The sequence below is a fragment of the Ammospiza caudacuta genome, chromosome 32 (assembly GCF_027887145.1).
Source record: "Ammospiza caudacuta isolate bAmmCau1 chromosome 32, bAmmCau1.pri, whole genome shotgun sequence".
NCBI lineage: Eukaryota > Metazoa > Chordata > Aves > Passeriformes > Passerellidae > Ammospiza > Ammospiza caudacuta.
Window position 1 is genome coordinate 4,473,193 of NC_080624.1, and position 17,508 is coordinate 4,490,700.

At 58.9% G+C, this 17,508-nt stretch overlaps 3 protein-coding genes across 3 annotated transcripts in view; all 3 read right to left on the reverse strand.

The window, feature by feature from the left end:
• Window positions 1-4,436, reverse strand: part of NXF1 (nuclear RNA export factor 1) — a 29,590-nt gene extending 25,154 nt beyond the window's left edge. Inside the window, 3 exon segments of the mRNA XM_058822409.1 lie at window positions 1,642-1,765; window positions 2,440-2,626; window positions 4,403-4,436. Of these exon segments, the coding sequence (XP_058678392.1) occupies window positions 1,642-1,765; window positions 2,440-2,626; window positions 4,403-4,436 (345 nt within the window).
• A 227-nt stretch (window positions 4,437-4,663) lies between these two features.
• STX5 (syntaxin 5) lies at window positions 4,664-15,981 on the reverse strand. The gene is made up of 11 exons (XM_058822398.1): window positions 15,920-15,981; window positions 15,571-15,769; window positions 14,973-15,046; window positions 14,233-14,288; window positions 13,038-13,108; window positions 12,211-12,327; window positions 10,924-10,980; window positions 9,553-9,628; window positions 7,358-7,458; window positions 7,149-7,270; window positions 4,664-6,648 (listed from the first exon to the last, which is right to left on the reverse strand). Exons 2-11 carry the CDS (start codon window positions 15,751-15,753, stop codon window positions 6,489-6,491), a joined length of 1,017 nt encoding a protein of 338 aa, XP_058678381.1. The 5' UTR covers window positions 15,754-15,769; window positions 15,920-15,981; the 3' UTR covers window positions 4,664-6,488.
• Window positions 15,982-16,669: 688 nt separating this feature from the next.
• Window positions 16,670-17,163, reverse strand: LOC131570133 (cytochrome c oxidase subunit 8A, mitochondrial-like). The gene is made up of 2 exons (XM_058822485.1): window positions 17,028-17,163; window positions 16,670-16,930 (listed from the first exon to the last, which is right to left on the reverse strand). Exons 1-2 carry the CDS (start codon window positions 17,139-17,141, stop codon window positions 16,820-16,822), a joined length of 225 nt encoding a protein of 74 aa, XP_058678468.1. The 5' UTR covers window positions 17,142-17,163; the 3' UTR covers window positions 16,670-16,819.
• Between the last annotated feature and the right edge of the window lie 345 nt (window positions 17,164-17,508).

The following is a 17,508-nucleotide window of genomic DNA, read 5'->3' on the forward strand; positions in this document are numbered from 1 at the left end:
AAACCCAAAACCAATCCCAAACCCAAACCCAAATCCAATCCCAAAACCAATCCCGTGCCCAGTTTTTCTCGATTTCTGTGCTCAATCCCAAATCCAGCTCTCCCCACCGCAGTCCCCCCATGCCCATTCCCATTCCCCATCCCCATTCCCGTTCTATTCCCAATTCCCCCGATCCCATTCCCACCCCAATTCCCATTCCCACCCCAATTCCCATTCCCCCATCTGCCATCCCAATCTCATTCCCACCCCAACCCCATCCCTGCCCCAATCCCATTCCCCCTCCCACCTCAATCCATTCCCATCCCAATTTCCCATCAATTTCCAATTTCCCCATTTCCCACCCCAATCCCAATCCCATTCCCACCCCCATCCCATTCCCATTCCCACCTTAATCCCACCCCAATTCCCACCCCAATTCCCACCCCATTTCCAATTCCCATTTCCAATTCCCATTTCCAATTCCCACCCTGCTCCCAATCCCACCCTGACCCCATTCCCAGCCCCACCTCAATTCCAAACCCGTTCCCGTACAAATCCCACCCCAATCCCCGTTCCCACCCCATTCCCATCCCGGTCCCATTTTCCCCGTTCCCGTTCCCGTGATTTTGAACCAGCTCCTCCTGCCCCCGTTCCCATTCCCCGTTTCCCATTCCCAATCCCATTTCCCCATTCCCGTTTCCCATTCCCAATCCCATTTCCCCATTCCCATTTCCCCATTCCCAATCCCATTTCCCCATTCCCGTTTCCCCATTCCCAATCCCATTTCCCCATTCCCGTTTCCCCATTCCCAATCCCATTTCCCCATTCCCGTTTCCCCATTCCCCAATCCCAATCCCATTTCCCCGTTACTCCCGTTATTCCGTTCCCGTTCCCGTGATTTTGAACCAGCTCCTCCTGCTGCCGTCCTGGTTCCCATTTCCCAATCCTGTTCCCATTTCCCAGTCCCCATTTCCCGTTTCCCATTTCCCATTATCATTTCCCATTTCCTGTTCCCGTGATTTTGAACCAGCTCCTCCTGCCCCCATTCCCCATTCCCCGTTCCCCATCCCGGTTTCCCATTCCCCGTTATTCCGTTCCCGTTACCGTGATTTTGAACCAGCTCCTCCTGCCCCCGTTCCCCATTCCCCGTTTCCCATCCCAATTCCCCGTTTCCCGTTCCCCGTTATCCCGTTCCCGTTACCGTGATTTTGAACCAGCTCCTCCTGCCCCTGTTCCCCATTCCCTGTTTCCCATCCCAATTTCCCGTTTCCCGTTCCCCGTTATCCCGTTCCCATGATTTTGAACCAGCTCCTCGTGCCCCCGTTCCCATTCCCCGTTTCCCGTTCCCCGTCCCCGTTTCCCGTTCCCCATCATCCCGTTCCCGTTCCCGTGATTTTGAACCAGCTCCTCGTGCCCCCGTTCCCATTCCCCGTTTCCCATCCCAATTCCCCGTTTCCCGTTCCCCGTTATTTCGTTCCCGTTACCGTGATTTTGAACCAGCTCCTCGTGCCCCCATTCCCCATCCCCGTTTCCCGTTCCCCGTCCCCGTTCCCCGTCGTCCCGTTCCCGTTCCCGTGATTTTGAACCATCTCCTCATGCCCCCGTTCCCCATCCCCGTTTCCCGTTCCCCGTCCCCGTTCCCCGTCGTCCCGTTCCCGTTACCGTGATTTTGAACCAGCTCCTCCTGCCGCCGTCGCGGCCGGTGCCGCCGCCGCGCTCCCCGGGCTCCCGTTTCACCGTGATGTTGATGTTGGCCAGGCGGCCCGAGCGGGGCGCGTACGGAACGCTGGGGACGGCAGCGGGAATAACGGGAACGGTTAACCGGGAATAACGCCGGGAACAACGCCGGGAACAACCCCGGGAACGACAGGAACAACGCCGGGAACAACGGGAACGGTCAACCGGGAACGACGCTGGGAACAAACGGGAATAACCCCGGGAACAACGGGAACAACGGGAACGTTCAACCGGGAGTAACACCGGGAATAACCGGGAACAGCGGGAACGGTCAGCCACGAATGACGCCGGGGAAAACCACCAACAACCCCAGGAGTAACCGGGAACAACGGGAACGGCAGGATCGGTCAGCCAGGAGTAACACCAAGAATAACCGGCATCCCCCCGGTATCCCCGGTACCCCCGGTATCCCCGGTGTCCCCATTATCCCCGGTATCCCCGGTGTCCCCCCGGTATCCCCCCGTTATCCCCGTTATCCCCCCGTTATCCCCCCGGTATCCCCGGTGTCCCCATAATCCCCGGTGTCCCCATTATCCCCGTTATCCCCGGTATCCCCCCATTATCCCCGGTATCCCCCCGGTATCCCCGGTGTCCCCGTTATCCCCGTTATCCCTGGTACCCCCGGTGTCCCCGTTATCCCCGGTATCCCCCTGTTATCCCCAGTGTCCCCGTTATCCCCGGTATCCCCCCGTTATCCCCGGTGCCCCCGGTGCCCTGGCTCACTATCTCCCGCGGGGCCCGTCGTGCGCCTCGGCCATGGGGACGTCGCCGTCGTCGTCGTCGTTGCGGGCGCGGCCGCGGGGGCGGCCCCGGGCGGTGACCTCGCTGTACATCTTGCCCCGGAACGGGCCCCGGCCCTTGCGGCGCCGGCCCCCGGGGAACGGCCGGGAACCGACCCGGTCATCGTGCTCTGGGGACGGGATAACGGGAATGAGATAACGGGATAACGGGAATGGCTGGGAACCGACCCGGTCATCGTGCTCTGGGGACGGGATAACGGGAATGAGAACGGGATAACGGGATAACGGGATAACAGGAACCCACGCGGTCATCGTGCTCTGGGGACGGGATAACGGGGTGAGATAACGGGAACGGGATAACGGGAATGGGAACGGCCGGGAGCCCACCCGGTCATCGTGCTCTGGGGAGGGGACAATGGGGTGAGATAACGGGAATGGGATAACGGGAACCGAACCGGTCATCGTGCTCTGGGGAGGGGATAACGGAGTGAGATAACAACGGGATAACGGGATAACGGGAACGGCCGGGAGCCCACGCGGTCATCGTGCTCTGGGGAGGGGATAACGGGGTGAGATAACGGGATAACGGGAACGGGAACGGCCGGGAACCCACCTGGTCATCGTGCTGTGGGGAGGATACCGGGGATGGGAACGGGAACGGGAACCGGGAAAGGGAACCGGGGATGGGAACCGGGAAAGGGAACCGGGGATGGGAACCGGGGATGGGAACGGGAACCGGGAATGGAAACGGGAACGGGAACCGGGAACTGGAACCGGGGATGGGAACAGGAACGGGAACAGGAGTGGGAACCGGGAATGGGAACTGGAACTCGAACGGGAACTGGGAACAGGAATCGGGAACGGGAATGGGAACCGGGGATGGGAACGGGGAACGGGAACAGGAACGGGAGCGGGCGGCTCCCAGCGCCGTCACCGTGCTCTGGGAACGGCGATTCCGGGAGTGACACCGGGAACCGGGAACGGTACCAGGAACGGGGACGGGAGCAGGAACAGAACAGGAACGGAACAGGAACCGAGCCGGTCACCGTGCTACGGGAACGGGACCACGGGAATGGAAGCGGGGACGGGAACCGGAAGGGGACCAGGAATGAGATCGGTAACGGGAACGGGACCGGGATGAACGGGACCGGGCTGGAACCGGGACCGGAACCGGACAGAGGAACGGCACCGGGAACGGGACCAGGGACAGGAGCGGCACCGGGGGTGGCACCGGGACGGTACCGGGAACGGGACCGGGGATAGAACCGGGAACGGGAGCCGGGAATGGCAGCGGGAACGGGGATGACACCGGGGATGACACCGGGGATGACACCGGGACCGGCACCGCCTTCCCGGCCCGCCCTCTCCGGCTCCACCCCCGCCCCCACGCGCCCTCCGGGACACCGGGAGCAGCCCCGGCACCGGGAATGGCACCGGGAATGGCACCGGGCTCTCCCCCGTCCCAAGCTCCCCATCCCGGACCCCTCACCGGAGCACCGGGAGCGGCCCGGTCCCGCTCCAGAGCCTCACACCGGGCACGGCTGCCGGCATGGGGACAGCGGTACGGGCCCGGCCATGGAGTCCCTCCCTCCCGCCGCGCTGCCGGTGCCGTTCCCGTTCCCCTTCCCGGTGCTCCCTCCGCTCTCCCGGTACCGTCACCGATCCCGGAGCTCCCGGTGCCGCTCCCGGTGCCGCTCCTTTGTCTCCCTCCCCTCCCGGTACCGTTCTTGTATCCCCGCATCCCTCCCGGCGCCGCTCCCGTGTCCCCGCTCCCCTCCCGGTACCGCCCCCCCTCATCCCGGGCCTACCGCCATCCCCGGGCCTGCCCCGCCGCGCTCCCTCCCGGCTCCCTCCCGGCGCCCTCCGCCGCCGCGGGGCCCCTCCCGGCGCTGCCCCCGTGCCCCCCCGGAGCCCCGTTCGGCCCCGTTCGCCCCCGCCCCGCTCACCGCTGTACCCGCCCCCCTTCCCCTCCTCCGCCATCGCCGCCGCCGCCGCGGCCTCCCCGCCGCGCGTCCCGCTGACGTCACTTCCGCCCCGCCGCCTGGCCCGCGCACGCGCAGCGGCCACTACCGCCCCCCCCCCCCCCCTCCGTTTTCCCAATCCGGAGGTCCCGGGTTCGAATCCCGGTTTGGGAGGAAAAAAAAAAAAAAAAACAACAAAAAACACAAAAATCGGGGTTTGGGGGGACCCCCGGTTTATTGGGGGGGTCGGGGGGGCTGCAACGCCCCTCCAAAGGCTCCTCTGGGAGCCCCCAGACCCATTCCCGGCGGTCCCAAGGCTTTACCTGGGAGGGTTCAGCTCCCACTGGGGTCCTGGAACCCTCACAGGGGCAGAAATGGGGTCCGGGGCGCCTTCTGGGGGTCCCCAGCCCCTTTTGGGGGTCAAAAATGGGGTCCCCAGGTCCCTTTGGGGGTCCCCAGCCCCTTTTGGGGGTCAGAAATTGGGTCCCCAGGTCCTTCTGGGGGTCCCCAGCCCCTTTTGGGGGTCAGAAATGGGGTCCCCAGCCCCTTTTGGGGGTCCCCAGGTCCCTTTGGGGGTCCCCAGCCCCATTTCGGGGGTCCCGCACCCCCCAAGGGTCAGGGAGTTCACAGACCCCTCCCCCCTCCCCAGCCCCGGGGGTCTCACAGCTTCAATCGGGGTCTCCGTCCCCCCTTGGGGGGTCCCAAAGCCCCCCCAAAGGAACCCCCAGCCCCTTTCTGGGGGTCCCAAACCCCTTTTTGGGGGTCCCCAACGTCATTTTGGGGGTCCTGGGAGTCCCCAGCCCCTCTCTGGGGATCCCAAACCCCTTTTTGGGGGTCCCAGGCTGTCCTGAGGGACCCCAGCCCCTTTTCGGGGGTCCCAAACCCCTTTTTGGGGGTCCTCAGCCCCTTTTTGGGGGTCCTACAGCTCCCCCAGAGAAACCCCCAGCCCCTTTTTGGGGGTCCCAAACCCCTTTTTGGGGGTCCTCAGCCCCTTTTTGGGGGTCCTACAGCCCCCCCAGAGAAACCCCCAGCCCCTTTTTGGGGGTCCCAAACCCCTTTTTGGGGGTCCTACAGCCCCCACAGAGAAACCCCCAGCCCCTTTTTGGGGGTCCCCAGCCCCCCCAGAGGGAACCCAACCCCTTTTTGGGGGTCCCCAGCCCCTTTTTGGGGGTCCCAAACCCCTTTTTGGGGGCCCCCTGGTCCATGGGGAGGGGTCCCACAATAATCCCAAAATTCCCATCCCCCACCAGAGATCCTGGAGACCCCCAGGGGGATTTTGGGGCGATTTCAGGGCATTTTGGGGTGATTTTGGAGGGTTTGGGGTGATTTCAGGGGGATTTTGGGGGGGTTTAGGGGATTTTGGGGGGTCCTGTGGGGTTCTGAGGGGATTTTGGGGAATTTAGGAGCATTTTGGGGGGGTTTTAAGGCATTCCGGGGTGTCCTGGGGCATTTTGTGCAATTTTAGGGGGATTTGGGGGCATTTTGGGCTGTCCTGGAGGGGTTTTAGGGGGATTTTTGGACATTTTGAGGGATTTTGGGGCATTTTGAGCTGTCCTGAGGGGATTTTGAGTGGATTTTGGGGCATTTTTTGGGGGGGTTTTTGGGGCATTTTGGGCTCCCCAGCCCCAAAAATTTTTTTATGGGATTTTGGGGGCATTTTGTGCTGTCCTGGGGAGATTTTGAGTGGATTTTGGGGCATTTTTGGGGGCATTTTTGGGGGGCATTTTGAGCTGTCCTGGGGAGATTTTGAGTGGATTTTGGGGCATTTTTGGGGGCATTTTTTGGGGTATTTTTGGGGGCATTCTGAGCTGTCCTGGGGGGGGATTTTGAGTGGATTTTGGGGCATTTTTGGGGGCATTTTTGGGGGCTTTTTGAGCTGTTCTGGGGGGGATTTTGAGTGGATTTTGGGGCATTTTTGGGGCATTTTTTGGGGCATTCTGAGCTGTCCTGGGGAGATTTTGAGTGGATTTTGGGGCATTTTTGGGGGTTTTTGGGGCACCCAGCCCCGTGTCCGTGTCCGAGCCCCGCGGGGCCGAGTCCCAGCAGGGTTTTGGGGTGAAAAGGAGCAGCTTCAGGCCAGGAAGACGACGAAGACGATGAAGAAGACGATGAGGATGAGGAAGATCTTGACCAGGAGCCAGCGGTTGGACGAGACCGACTGGAAATATTTGAGGATCTCGCTGTGAGCGGCCTCGACGTTGAGCTGGGCGTCCTCCACGCTCGAGTCGATCCTGGGGGAAAAAGGGGCAGAAATGGGGAAATCTGGGGGGAAAATGGGGGGAAATTGGGGGAATTTTGGGGAAAAATGACAGGAAAATGGGGGGGAAATTTGGGGGGAAAATGACGGGAAAATTGGGGGAAAATTGGGGGAAATTGTGGGGAAAAATGACAGGAAAATGGGGGGGAAATTGGGGAAAAATTGGGGAAATTTAGGGGGAAAATGACAGGAAAAATGGGGAAAAATTTGGGGAAATTTGGGGGAAAAATGACAGGAAGATTGGGAGAAAAATTGTGGGAAATTTTGGGGAAAAATGACAGGAAAGAGAGGGGAAATTTGGGGGATCAAAGAGGGGAAATTTGAGGGTTCAGAGAGGGAAAATTTGGGGGATCAAAGAGGGAAATTTGAGGGTTCAGAGAGGGGAAATTTGGGGGCTCTGAGTAGGAAAATTTGGGGGGTCAAGGAGGGGAAATCTGGGGTCTCAAGGAGGGGAAATGTGGTGTTCTTTGGCACCTCTGGATGGTCTCCTCCTGCTCCTTGACCATGTGTGCCAGCTGCTGGAAGATGGAGCCCAGCTCCACGATGGTGGACTCGATGTTCTGCATGGTGTCGGCCCGGCTCTGGATGTACGAGTCCTGCCGAGGGCCAGGCTCAGGGGCTGCCCCAAACCCCCTTTTTTGGGGTGTTTTTGGGGTGTTTTTGGGGGTTTTTGGGGCCCAAACCTGCTCATCCAGGAGCTGCAGCTGCTGGCTGGTCCTGGCGTCCATCTCGATGGCCACGGCCCCCGAGGGAGGCGGCTCGGCCTGGAGCACGGCCGGGCTGCCTGAGGGGAAAGGAAACCCGCCATTTGTAACGGAATTCACACTAAATTCATCCTTTGCAGCAAGATTCCACCGGAATTCGTCACTCCAAACCGGATTCACCCCCAAATCCCCACACGAATTCCCTCAAAATTCATCATTTACAACCGGATTCCCCCCAAATCCCCACATGAATTCCCTCAATATTCATCATTTACAGCAAGATTCCACCGGAATTCGTCACTCCAAACTGGATTCACCCCCAAATCCCCACATGAATTCCCTCAAAATTCATCATTTACAACCGGATTCCCCCCAAATCCCCACATGAATTCCCTCAATATTCATCATTTACAACCGGATTCCATCAGAATTCATCATTCCAAACTGGATTCACCCCCAAATCCCCACACGGATTCCCTCAAAATTCATCATTTACAGCAAGATTCCGCCAGAATTCATCACTCCAAACCGGATCCCCCCCAAATTCCCACATGAATTCCCTCAAAATTCATCATTTACAACCGGATTCCATCACAATTCATCACTCTAAACTGGATTCCCCCCCAAATTCCCACATGAATTCCCTCAATATTCATCATTTACAGCAAAATTCTATCAGAATTCATCACTCCAAACCGGATTCCCCCCCAAATCCCCACATGAATTTCCTCAAAATTCATCATTTACAACCGGATTCTATCACAATTCATCACTCTAAACTGGATTCCCCCCCAAATTCCCACATGAATTCCCTCAATATTCATCATTTACAACCGGATTCACCCCCAAATCCCCACATGAATTCTTTCAATATTCATCATTTACAGCAAGATTCCACCAGAATTCATCACTCCAAACCGGATTCACCCCCAAATCCCCACATGAATTCCCTCAATATTCACGTTTTACAGTGAAATTCTATCAAAATTCATCCTTTACAGCAGAATTCCACCGGAATTCATCACTCCAAACCGGATTCACCCCAAATCCCCACATGAATTCCCTCAATATTCATCATTTACAACCGGATTCCATCAGAATTCATCATTCCAAACTGGATTCACCCCCAAATCCCCACATGAATTCCCTCAATATTCATCATTTACAACCGGATCCCCCCCAAATCCCCACATGAATTCCCTCAATATTCATCATTTACAACCGGATTCTATCAGAATTCATCATTCCAAACTGGATTCACCCCCAAATTCCCACACAAATTCCCTCAAAATTCACATTTTACAGTGAAATTCTATCAAAATTCATCATTTACAGCAAAATTCTATCAGAATTCATCATTCCAAACCGGATTCCCCCCCAAATTCCCACAGGAGTTCCCTCAAAATTCCAAATTCCTACTTGAATTCCCTCAAAATTCACAATTCACACCTGAATTCCCTCAAAATTCCCACCAAAATTCACAATTCTCATCCAAATTCCCCCAAAATTCCCAGTTCGCAACTGAATTCACAGTTCACACCTGAATTCCCTCAAAATTCCCAATTCCCACCCAAATTTCTACCTGAATTCCCTCAAAATTACCTCAAAATTCCCCCAAAATTCACAATTCTCACCTCAATTCCACCAAAATTCACAATTCACAACCGAACTCCTAATTCTCATCTGAATTCCCTCCAAATTCCCACCAAAATTCACAATTCCCACCCGAATTCCCCCCAAATTCCCAATTCCTACCCCAATTCTACCACAATTCCCAATTGCCACCTGAGTCAACGCCTGAATTCCAAATTCCTGCTTGAATTCCCTCAAAATCCCCAATTCCCATCTGAATTCCTGAAAATTCCCAATTCCCACCGGAATTCCCCAAAATTCCCAATTCCCGCCTGAATTACCTCAAAACTCCCCCAAAATTCCCAACTCCCACCTCCAACTCCCCCCAAAATTCCCCCAAAATTCCCCCAAAATTCCCTTTCCAACCCAATCCTCCCGAAACTCCCTTTTCTCTCTCACCTGAATTACCTCAAAATTCCCAAAAAAAACCCCTCAAAATTCCATGTTTCCCCCCAGAATTCCCCCCAAACTCCCCTTTTGTGGCCCAGGACTCCCCAAAATCCCCTTTTTGCCCCAAATCCCCGTTTCCTCCCAGCTCTCACTGAGGTTGTTGGCAGCCAGGGCCGACACCGGGGCGCGGGAGAAATGCTCCCGACGGCTGCGCTGCTGCTTCAGGTTCTGGGGAAAAAATGGGAATAGAATTGGGGAAAAATAGGGGAAATGAGGGGGAAAAGGGGGAAAAAATTAGGGGGGAAATGGGGAAAAATAGGGGAAAATAAAGGGGAATTTTGGGGGAAAACGGGCAAAAAATAGGGGGAAAATGATGGGGAAAAGGGGAAAAAAATTAGGGGGAAAATGGGGAAAAATAGGGGAAAATAAAGGGGAAAATTGGGGGAAAATAAAGGGGAAAATGGGGGAAAATAAAGGGGAAAATTGGGGAAAAATGGGGTAAAATAGGGGAAAATAAAGAGGAAAATTAAGGGGAAAATTGGGGGAAAACGGGGAAAAATAGGGGGAAAATGGGGGGGGAATAGGGGGAAAAAAGGGGAAAAAATTTGGGGAAAATGGGGGAAAAATAGGAAGAAAAATAGGAAAAAATAGGGAGAAAAAGGAAAATAAAAACTGGGGGAAATGGAGGGAGGGAAATGAGGGGGAAAAAGGGAATACAATTGGGGAAAATAGGGGAAAATAGGCGAAAATAAAGGGGAAAATAAAGGGGAAAATTGGGGGAAAACGGGGAAAAAATAGGGGGAAAATGGGGGGGGGGAATGGGGGGAAAAAAGGGAAAAAATTAGGGGAAAATTGGGGAAAAATAGGAGGAAAAATAGGGAAAAATAGGGAGAAAAAGGAAAATAGAACTGGGGGAAATGGGGGGGGAAATGAAGGGGAAAAGGGGAATAAAATTGGGGGAAAATGGGGGAAAATGAGAGGGAAAATAGGGGAAAATAAAGGGGAAAATGGGGGGAAAATAGGGGAAAATTGGGGGAAAATGGGGAATAAAAATAGGGGGAAAATAGGGGAAAATTGGGGGGAAACGGGGAATAAAAATAGGGGAAATGGCTGAAAATGGGGAAAAATAGGGGAAAATGGGGGGAGAAAGAGGGAAAATGAGGCAAAAAAAGGCAAAAAATAGGGGGAAAACAGGAGAAAATGAGGGGAAAAAAGAGAATAAAAATAGGAGAAATGGAGGGAAAATGAGGGGGAAAAGGGGAATAAAAATTGCTGAAAATGAAAGGGAAAAAGGGGAGAAAGATAACAGAAAAATAGGGGAAAATGAGAGGAAAAAGGGGAATAAAGTAGGGGGAAATAAGGGGAAAATGGGGGGAAAACAGGAGAAAATGAGGGGAAAATGGGGAAAAAGAGGGAAAAAAATAGGGGGAAAAGGAAGGGGAAAATGGGGTTGAACGGGAGGAAAAATGGGGGAGAATGAGGAGAAAAAGAGGAAAAAGAGGAAAAGTGAAATTTCCTCTCACCTCCGTCCGCACCTCCAGCACGGATTTGAAGTCGTTGGACATCGAGGCCAGCTTGGACTGGGGAGGGGGCGCGGGGGGGTCAGGGGGCCCCCAAAGTCCCCTGAGACCCCTCCTCAATTCCTGGGGACCCCACCCCCCGCTTTTCAAACCCACCCCCCACAGCCGCAGACCCCTGCCCTCAGTTCTCAAAGACCCCAACCCCCAATTCCTGGGACCCCCGCCCCAACTTACGGGGACCCCAACCCTGATTCCCAGAGAGCCCAACCCCCAAACCTGAGGACCCCAGCCCCAAATTCCTGGGGATCCCACCCCTCACCCCTGGGGACCCCAGCCCCAATTCCTGAGGACCCCAATCCCCAATTCCTGCAGACCCCAGCCCCAATTCCTGCAGACCCCAATCCCCAATTCCTGCAGACCCCAGCCCCAATTCCTGCAGACCCCAGCCCCAATTCCTGAGGACCCCAATCCCCAATTCCTGCAGACCCCAGCCCCAATTCCTGAGGACCCCAATCCCCAATTCCTGAGGACCTCAGCCCCAATTCCTGCAGACCCCAGCCCCAATTCCTGAGGACCTCAGCCCCAATTCCTGCAGACCCCAGCCCCAATTCCTGAGGACCCCAATCCCCAATTCCTGCAGACCCCAGCCCCAATTCCTGAGGACCTCAGCCCCAATTCCTGCAGACCCCAGCCCCAATTCCTGAGGACCCCAATCCCCAATTCCTGCAGACCCCAGCCCCAATTCCTACAGACTCCAGCCCCAATTCCTGAGGACCCCCACCCCAAATTCTCAGGAACCCCCAGCCCCACCTGCAGTGCCACCACCTCGCTGTTGGAGTGGGGGGCTCAGGGGGGCACAGGGGGGCTCAAGGGGTCCCCAAACCCCCCAAATCCCCCCCAAACCCACCCAGAGCCCCCCAAAGCCCCCAGCCCCACCTGCAGCGCCACCACCTCGCTGTTGCAGTGGGGACTCAGGGGGTTCAGGGGGGGTTCAGGGGGTCCCAGAGCCCCCAGCCCCACCTGCAGCGCCACCACCACGCTGTTGGAGTGGGGGGCTCAGGGGGTTCAGGGGGTTCAGGGGGGGTTCAGGGGTCCCAGAGCCCCCAGCCCCACCTGCAGCGCCACCACCTCGCTGTTGGAGTGGGGGGCTCAGGGGGTTCAGGGGGTTCAGGGGGGGTTCAGGGGTCCCAGAGCCCCCAGCCCCACCTGCAGCGCCACCACCTCGCTGTTGGAGTGGGGGGCTCAGGGGGTTCAGGGGGGGTTCAGGGGTCCCAGAGCCCCCAGCCCCACCTGCAGCGCCACCACCACGCTGTTGGAGTGGCTCTGGAGGTGCCGCCCGCCGGGGCCGCCCCGCGCCCGCAGCAGCTCCTGCAGCTGCGCGATCTGAGAGTTCAGGCTGCCGATGTCCTGGGGGCACGGAGCACCCCAAAGTCAGCACAAAGCCAGCACAAAATCAGATCAAAATCAACCCAAAACCAGCCCAAAATCAGCCCAAAGCCAGCCCAAAGCCAGCCCAAAGTCAGCACAAAGTCAGCCCAAAGTCAGCCCAAAACCAGCCCAAAGTCAGCCCAAAGTCAGCCCAAAGTCAGCCCAAAATCAGCCCAAAGTCAGCCCAAAATCAGCCCAAAGTCAGCCCAAAGTCAGCCCAAAATCAGCCCAAAGTCAGCCCAAAACCAGCCCAAAGTCAGCCCAAAGTCAGCCCAAAGTCAGCCCAAAATCAGCCCAAAGTCAGCCCAAAGTCAGCCCAAAACCAGCCCAAAGTCAGCCCAAAGTCAGCCCAAAACCAGCCCAAAATCAGCCCAAAATCAGCCCAAAATCAGCCCAAAGTCAGCCCAAAACCAGCCCAAAGTCAGCCCAAAATCAGCCCAAAGTCAGCCCAAAATCAGCCCAAAGTCAGCCCAAAGTCAGCCCAAAGTCAGCCCAAAATCAGCCCAAAATCAGCCCAAAATCAGCCCAAAATCAGCCCAAAATCAGCCCAAAGTCAGCCCAAAGTCAGCCCAAAGTCAGCCCAAAGTCAGCCCAAAATCAGCCCAAAATCAGCCCAAAATCAGCCCAAAATCAGCCCAAAGTCAGCCCAAAGTCAGCCCAGGACCCCCAAACCCCCCGGGCCCCCCGACCTGGCGGATGATGTACGTCAGCTCCTCGATCTCCACGGATTTGTCGTCGAACAGCGATTTGCGCTTGGCCACTGCACGGGGAGAACGGGGACGCCAAAATGGCCCCAGAACACCCAAAAACACCCCAAAAACACCCCAAAAACACCCCAAAAACACATAGGAAACCCAAAAAACGTCTAGAGAGCCCCAAAAACACCCCAAAAACACCCCAAAACCAAACAGAGACTCCCAAAAATTTACCCAAAAACACACCCAGGGAGGACCCGAAAAAACACCCAGAGAGCCCCAAAAACCATCTAGAAACACCCAAAAAACACCCCAAAAACACCCCAAAAACACCCCAGAGACACCCAAAAACACCCCAAAAACCACACAGCCCCCAAAAAACACCCCAGAAATAAACAGGAACTCCAAAAAACGCCCCAGGGACCCCCAAAAAAACACCCCAAAACCAAACGGGACCACCAAAACCACCCCCAAAAACACCCCAGAAACACCCCAGGGACACCAAAACACCCCGAAAATACACAGAGAGCCCCAAAACCGCCCTGAAACCGCAGAGGAACCCCCAAAAAACGCACACGGACCCCAAAAGTGCCCCAGGACCCCCAAGGACCCCACTCAGAGTCCCCTGGAGCCCCAAAACCCCACCCAGGATCCCCCCAAATTCCTCAAAACCCCCTCAGTTCCCCCCCTGGACCCCCCAAAACCCCCCCGAGCCCCCCAAAATCCCCCAAAATCCCCCCAGGACCCCCCAAGATACCCCCGAGCGCCCCTAGATCCCCCCAGGACCCCCCAAAATCCCCCTAGGACCCCTCAAGATCCCCCCAAAGCCCCCCAAAATCCCCCCAGGACCCCCCAAAATGCCCCCAAGTCCCCCAAGATCCCCCCCAAAACCCCCCGGGACCCCCCAAAATCCCCCCAGGACCCCCCAAAGCCCCCCAGGACCCCCCAAAATCCCCCTGAGCCCCCCAAGATCCCCCAAAATTCCCCCCAGGACCCCCCAAGATCCCCCCAGGACCCCCCAAAATCCCCCTGAGCGCCCCAAGATCCCCCCAGGACCCCCCAAGATCCCCCAAAATCCCCCCAGGACCCCCCAAAGCCCCCCAGGACCCCCCAAGATCCCCCCAGGACCCCCCAAAATCCCCCTGAGCGCCCCAAGATCCCCCCAGGACCCCCAAAGCCCCCCACTCACGCAGGGTCAGCTTCTCCAGCTTGGCGAAGGTGTTGCTGAGATCCTTCCCAATGCGCCTGGGGGGGGGGCAGGGATGGGGCTGGAGACCCCTCCCCACATTTGGGGATCCCTCCCACACACCCCTGGGGACCCCAGCCCCAATTCCTGGGGATCCCAAAGCTCCCATCCTTGAGGACCCCAGCCCCAATTCCTGGGGATCCCAAAGCTCCCATCCTTGAGGACCCCAGCCCCAATTCGCGAGAAGCCCAAGCATCCAATTCCCAGAGATCCTCCCCAAACCTGGGGACCCCCGCCCCAATTCCTGAGCATCCCAAAGCTCCAGTTCCCGGAGACCCCAACCCAAATTTCTGGGGCTGCCATGCCCCAATTCCTGAGGACACCAAGCCTGCAATTCCTGCGGACCCCAGCCCCAATTCCCAGGGACCCCAGCCCCAATTCCTGAGGACTCCAAGCCTCCAATTCCTGCAGACCCCAGCCCCAATTCCCAACAATCCCATCCCCCACACCTAAGGACCCCCACTGCCCAGTTCCCAGGGACCCCAGCTCCAATTCCTGCAGACCCCAGCCCCAATTCCCAGGGACCCAAACCCCCCAAACCCGAGGACCCCAACCCCAATTCCTGGGACCCCCCCAAACCCCCCTGCAGCCCCCTCCTCACTTTGCCATCAGGCTGAACTCGCTGCCTGAGCCCCCCAGGACCCCCAAACCCCCCCAGGACCCCCCTGCAGCCCCCTCCTCACTTTGCCATCAGGCTGAACTCGCTGCGCTGCCGCCCCGGCCCGGGGGCTGCTCTGCCCACCTGGAGCCCCCCGACCTGGGGGGACAACGGGGGGTCAGGGGGGGCTTGGGGGACCCCCGAGGTGGGGAGGGGGGAAAAGGGGGGGGAAAGGGGGAGACTGCGGGGGGGGGGGGGGCATTGGGGACCCCCAGGATGAGGCAAAGGAGGGGGGGGAGGATTTGGGGACCCCCGGGATGAGGAGGGGAGAGGAAAAGTGGGGGAGACCCCCGGGTAAAAAGGGGGCGAAGGGGACTTGGGGACCCCCCCCCCCTATAAAGGAGGGGAGGGGATTTGGGCTCGGGGGGTGCAGGGGATTTGGGGACCCCCCAATAAAGGAGGGGAGGGGATTTGGGGTCAGGGGGTGCAGGGGATTTGGGGACCCCCCTATAAAGGAGGGGAGGGGATTTGGGGCTGGGGGCGAAGGGGATTTGGGGACCCCCCCCAATAAAGGAGGGGAGGGGATTTGGGGCTGGGGCCGAGGGGGATTCGGGACCCCCAAGCGAAGGACGGGAGGGGATCTGGGGGCTCCCGTCGGGCTCCCGGTGTGTTCCCGGTCGCACCTGCCGTCCCTGCAGCGATTTGCAGGCGAACAGGAACTCCGGGGTCCTGTCGCGACACGACATGACGTCAGCGGCCGGGGGCGGCTCCGGTGGCGGCGGCAGGACCGGAGCTCGGGGGGGCCCCGGGGGGGAGGCCTGGGCCGGTTCCCGCTGCCTAGGCCCGAGCCGGCGGCGCGCCTGCATCGGGGCTCATCGGGGCCTGCGCACCGGGGGCACCGGGAGGGACCGGGAGTTACCGGGGGGGCGCCGGGGGGAACCGGAACCCGCCCGGGGAACCGGAACCGCCCAACCCCGGGCTCCGGGGGGGTCTCGGGGAGTTCCGGGCCCGCCCCGCCCCCCCCGCCCTCACCGCGGGCTCCGGAGCCGCCACCGGGAGCGCCGGCCGCGCTGACGTCACCGCCACGTCGCTTCCGCCGGAAGTGCGGTCCGAACCGGAACGGGACCGCCAAAACTTCCGTGAGGGAACTTCCGGTTGTAGGCCGCGCCCCCAATGTGGCGGCGTAATGACCGTAGCAACAGGCCACGCCCATAGCAACGCTTTAGGGCGCTGGGAATGGCGGAAAAGCAGCGGCTCCGCCCCCCGGAAGCGGTTTGGGAAGGAGGCCCCGCCCCCAAAACGGAGCGGGAATTGAGGATCCGAGTCCCGGTACCGACCCCGCACCGGGAACGCCGGAATGTCGAGGCCACGCCCCCGAGAGCAAGCCACGCCCCTGACAACAAGCCCCGCCTACAGCGTTGGTTCCGCCCCAGCATCAAACCCCGCCCACAGCGTTGACCACGCCCCCGGAAACTCCGCCCATAGAGCTGGGCCGACCCTGACAAGCCCCGCCCACAGCGTTGGCCACGCCCCGAAAACAAAACTCGCTCTCAGCGTTGGTCTTGCCCCGACAAGCCCCGCCCACATCATTGGCCACGCCCACAGCTGCAAACTCCGCCTCCCGGGTTATTCACCCGTACTGGCCCCGCCCCTAGCAACAAGCCCCGCCCCCGGCAACCCCTCCCCACCGCCCTCCCGAAACGGCGCCGTGGCCCGTGACGCCATCAGTGACGTCACAGCCCGGTTCCGGTGCGGCGGGACGGACTCGGGGCGGCTCAGGCGGAATGCGCGGCCTTTATTGAGGCGGGGGAGGGGTCGGGGGGGGTCCCATGGCGGGGGCGGCGCGTCCCGGTGGTCCCGGCGCTGGTCCCGGTGCTCGGTGGGGTTGGGGGCTCCCGGTGCTGGGGCCGGTCCCGGTGCGGCGGGCCCGGTTCACGCCTCCTCGTCCTCGTCCCGTTTCTTGTAGTCCTGGATGTGGCCGAGCACCCAGGCGGCGGGCAGGAACACCGAGGCGAACACGGCGGCGAAGCCCAGCACGGTGTCCTGAGGGCGCAGCGCCGTTAGAACCGGAGCCGCTCCCGCTTTCCCTCCCGCCCAAGGTCACCCCGCCCCCCCGCCCCCGCCGCCCCCCCGGGCTCACCCCGGTGCTCACGGGGCTCTGCGCGGGCCCCGAGCGGATCCAGCGCGGGGCCGGGCCCGGCCGGGCCGCGGAGCGCAGGAGGGAGCGGGCGCTGAGGGCGAGCAGCGGCATCATGGCGGCGGCAATGGCGCTGCTCTCTGGCGTCACTTCCGGCGCGCGGCGATTACGTTGCGTAGAACCGCCTTCTCTGTTAAACCACGCCCCCTTATTAACATAAAGCGGAAATTGCGCTCGTAGCGTGAGGACCACGCCTCTCATTAGCATGGTCCTTCCCCTCATTTACATAATGCATTAATAGCACTTGTAGCATACAGACCACGTGGTTCATTAGCATAGCTCCACCCCTAATCAACATAATTCAGTCATTATTATGTGACAGAGACCATGCCCCTCATTAGCATAGCCCCACCCCTCATTAACATAACTCAGCCATAACAAGGTTGTGTATAAACCACACCTTCATTAGCATAACTCCACCCCT

Coding starts and splice junctions, on each gene's coding strand:
- STX5 (XM_058822398.1), bottom strand. CDS start 15,753: ATGCAGGCGCGCCGCCGGCTCGGGCCTAGGCAGCGGGAACCGGCCCAG. Junction 14,289..14,972: donor GAGTTCAGCCTGATGGCAAA/GTGAGGAGGGGG, acceptor CCCCCCCCCCAG/GCGCATTGGGAAGGATCTCA. Junction 7,459..9,552: donor CCTGGCTGCCAACAACCTCA/GTGAGAGCTGGG, acceptor CTTTCCCCTCAG/GCAGCCCGGCCGTGCTCCAG.
- LOC131570133 (XM_058822485.1), bottom strand. CDS start 17,141: ATGATGCCGCTGCTCGCCCTCAGCGCCCGCTCCCTCCTGCGCTCCGCG. Junction 16,931..17,027: donor AGAGCCCCGTGAGCACCGGG/GTGAGCCCGGGG, acceptor CTGCGCCCTCAG/GACACCGTGCTGGGCTTCGC.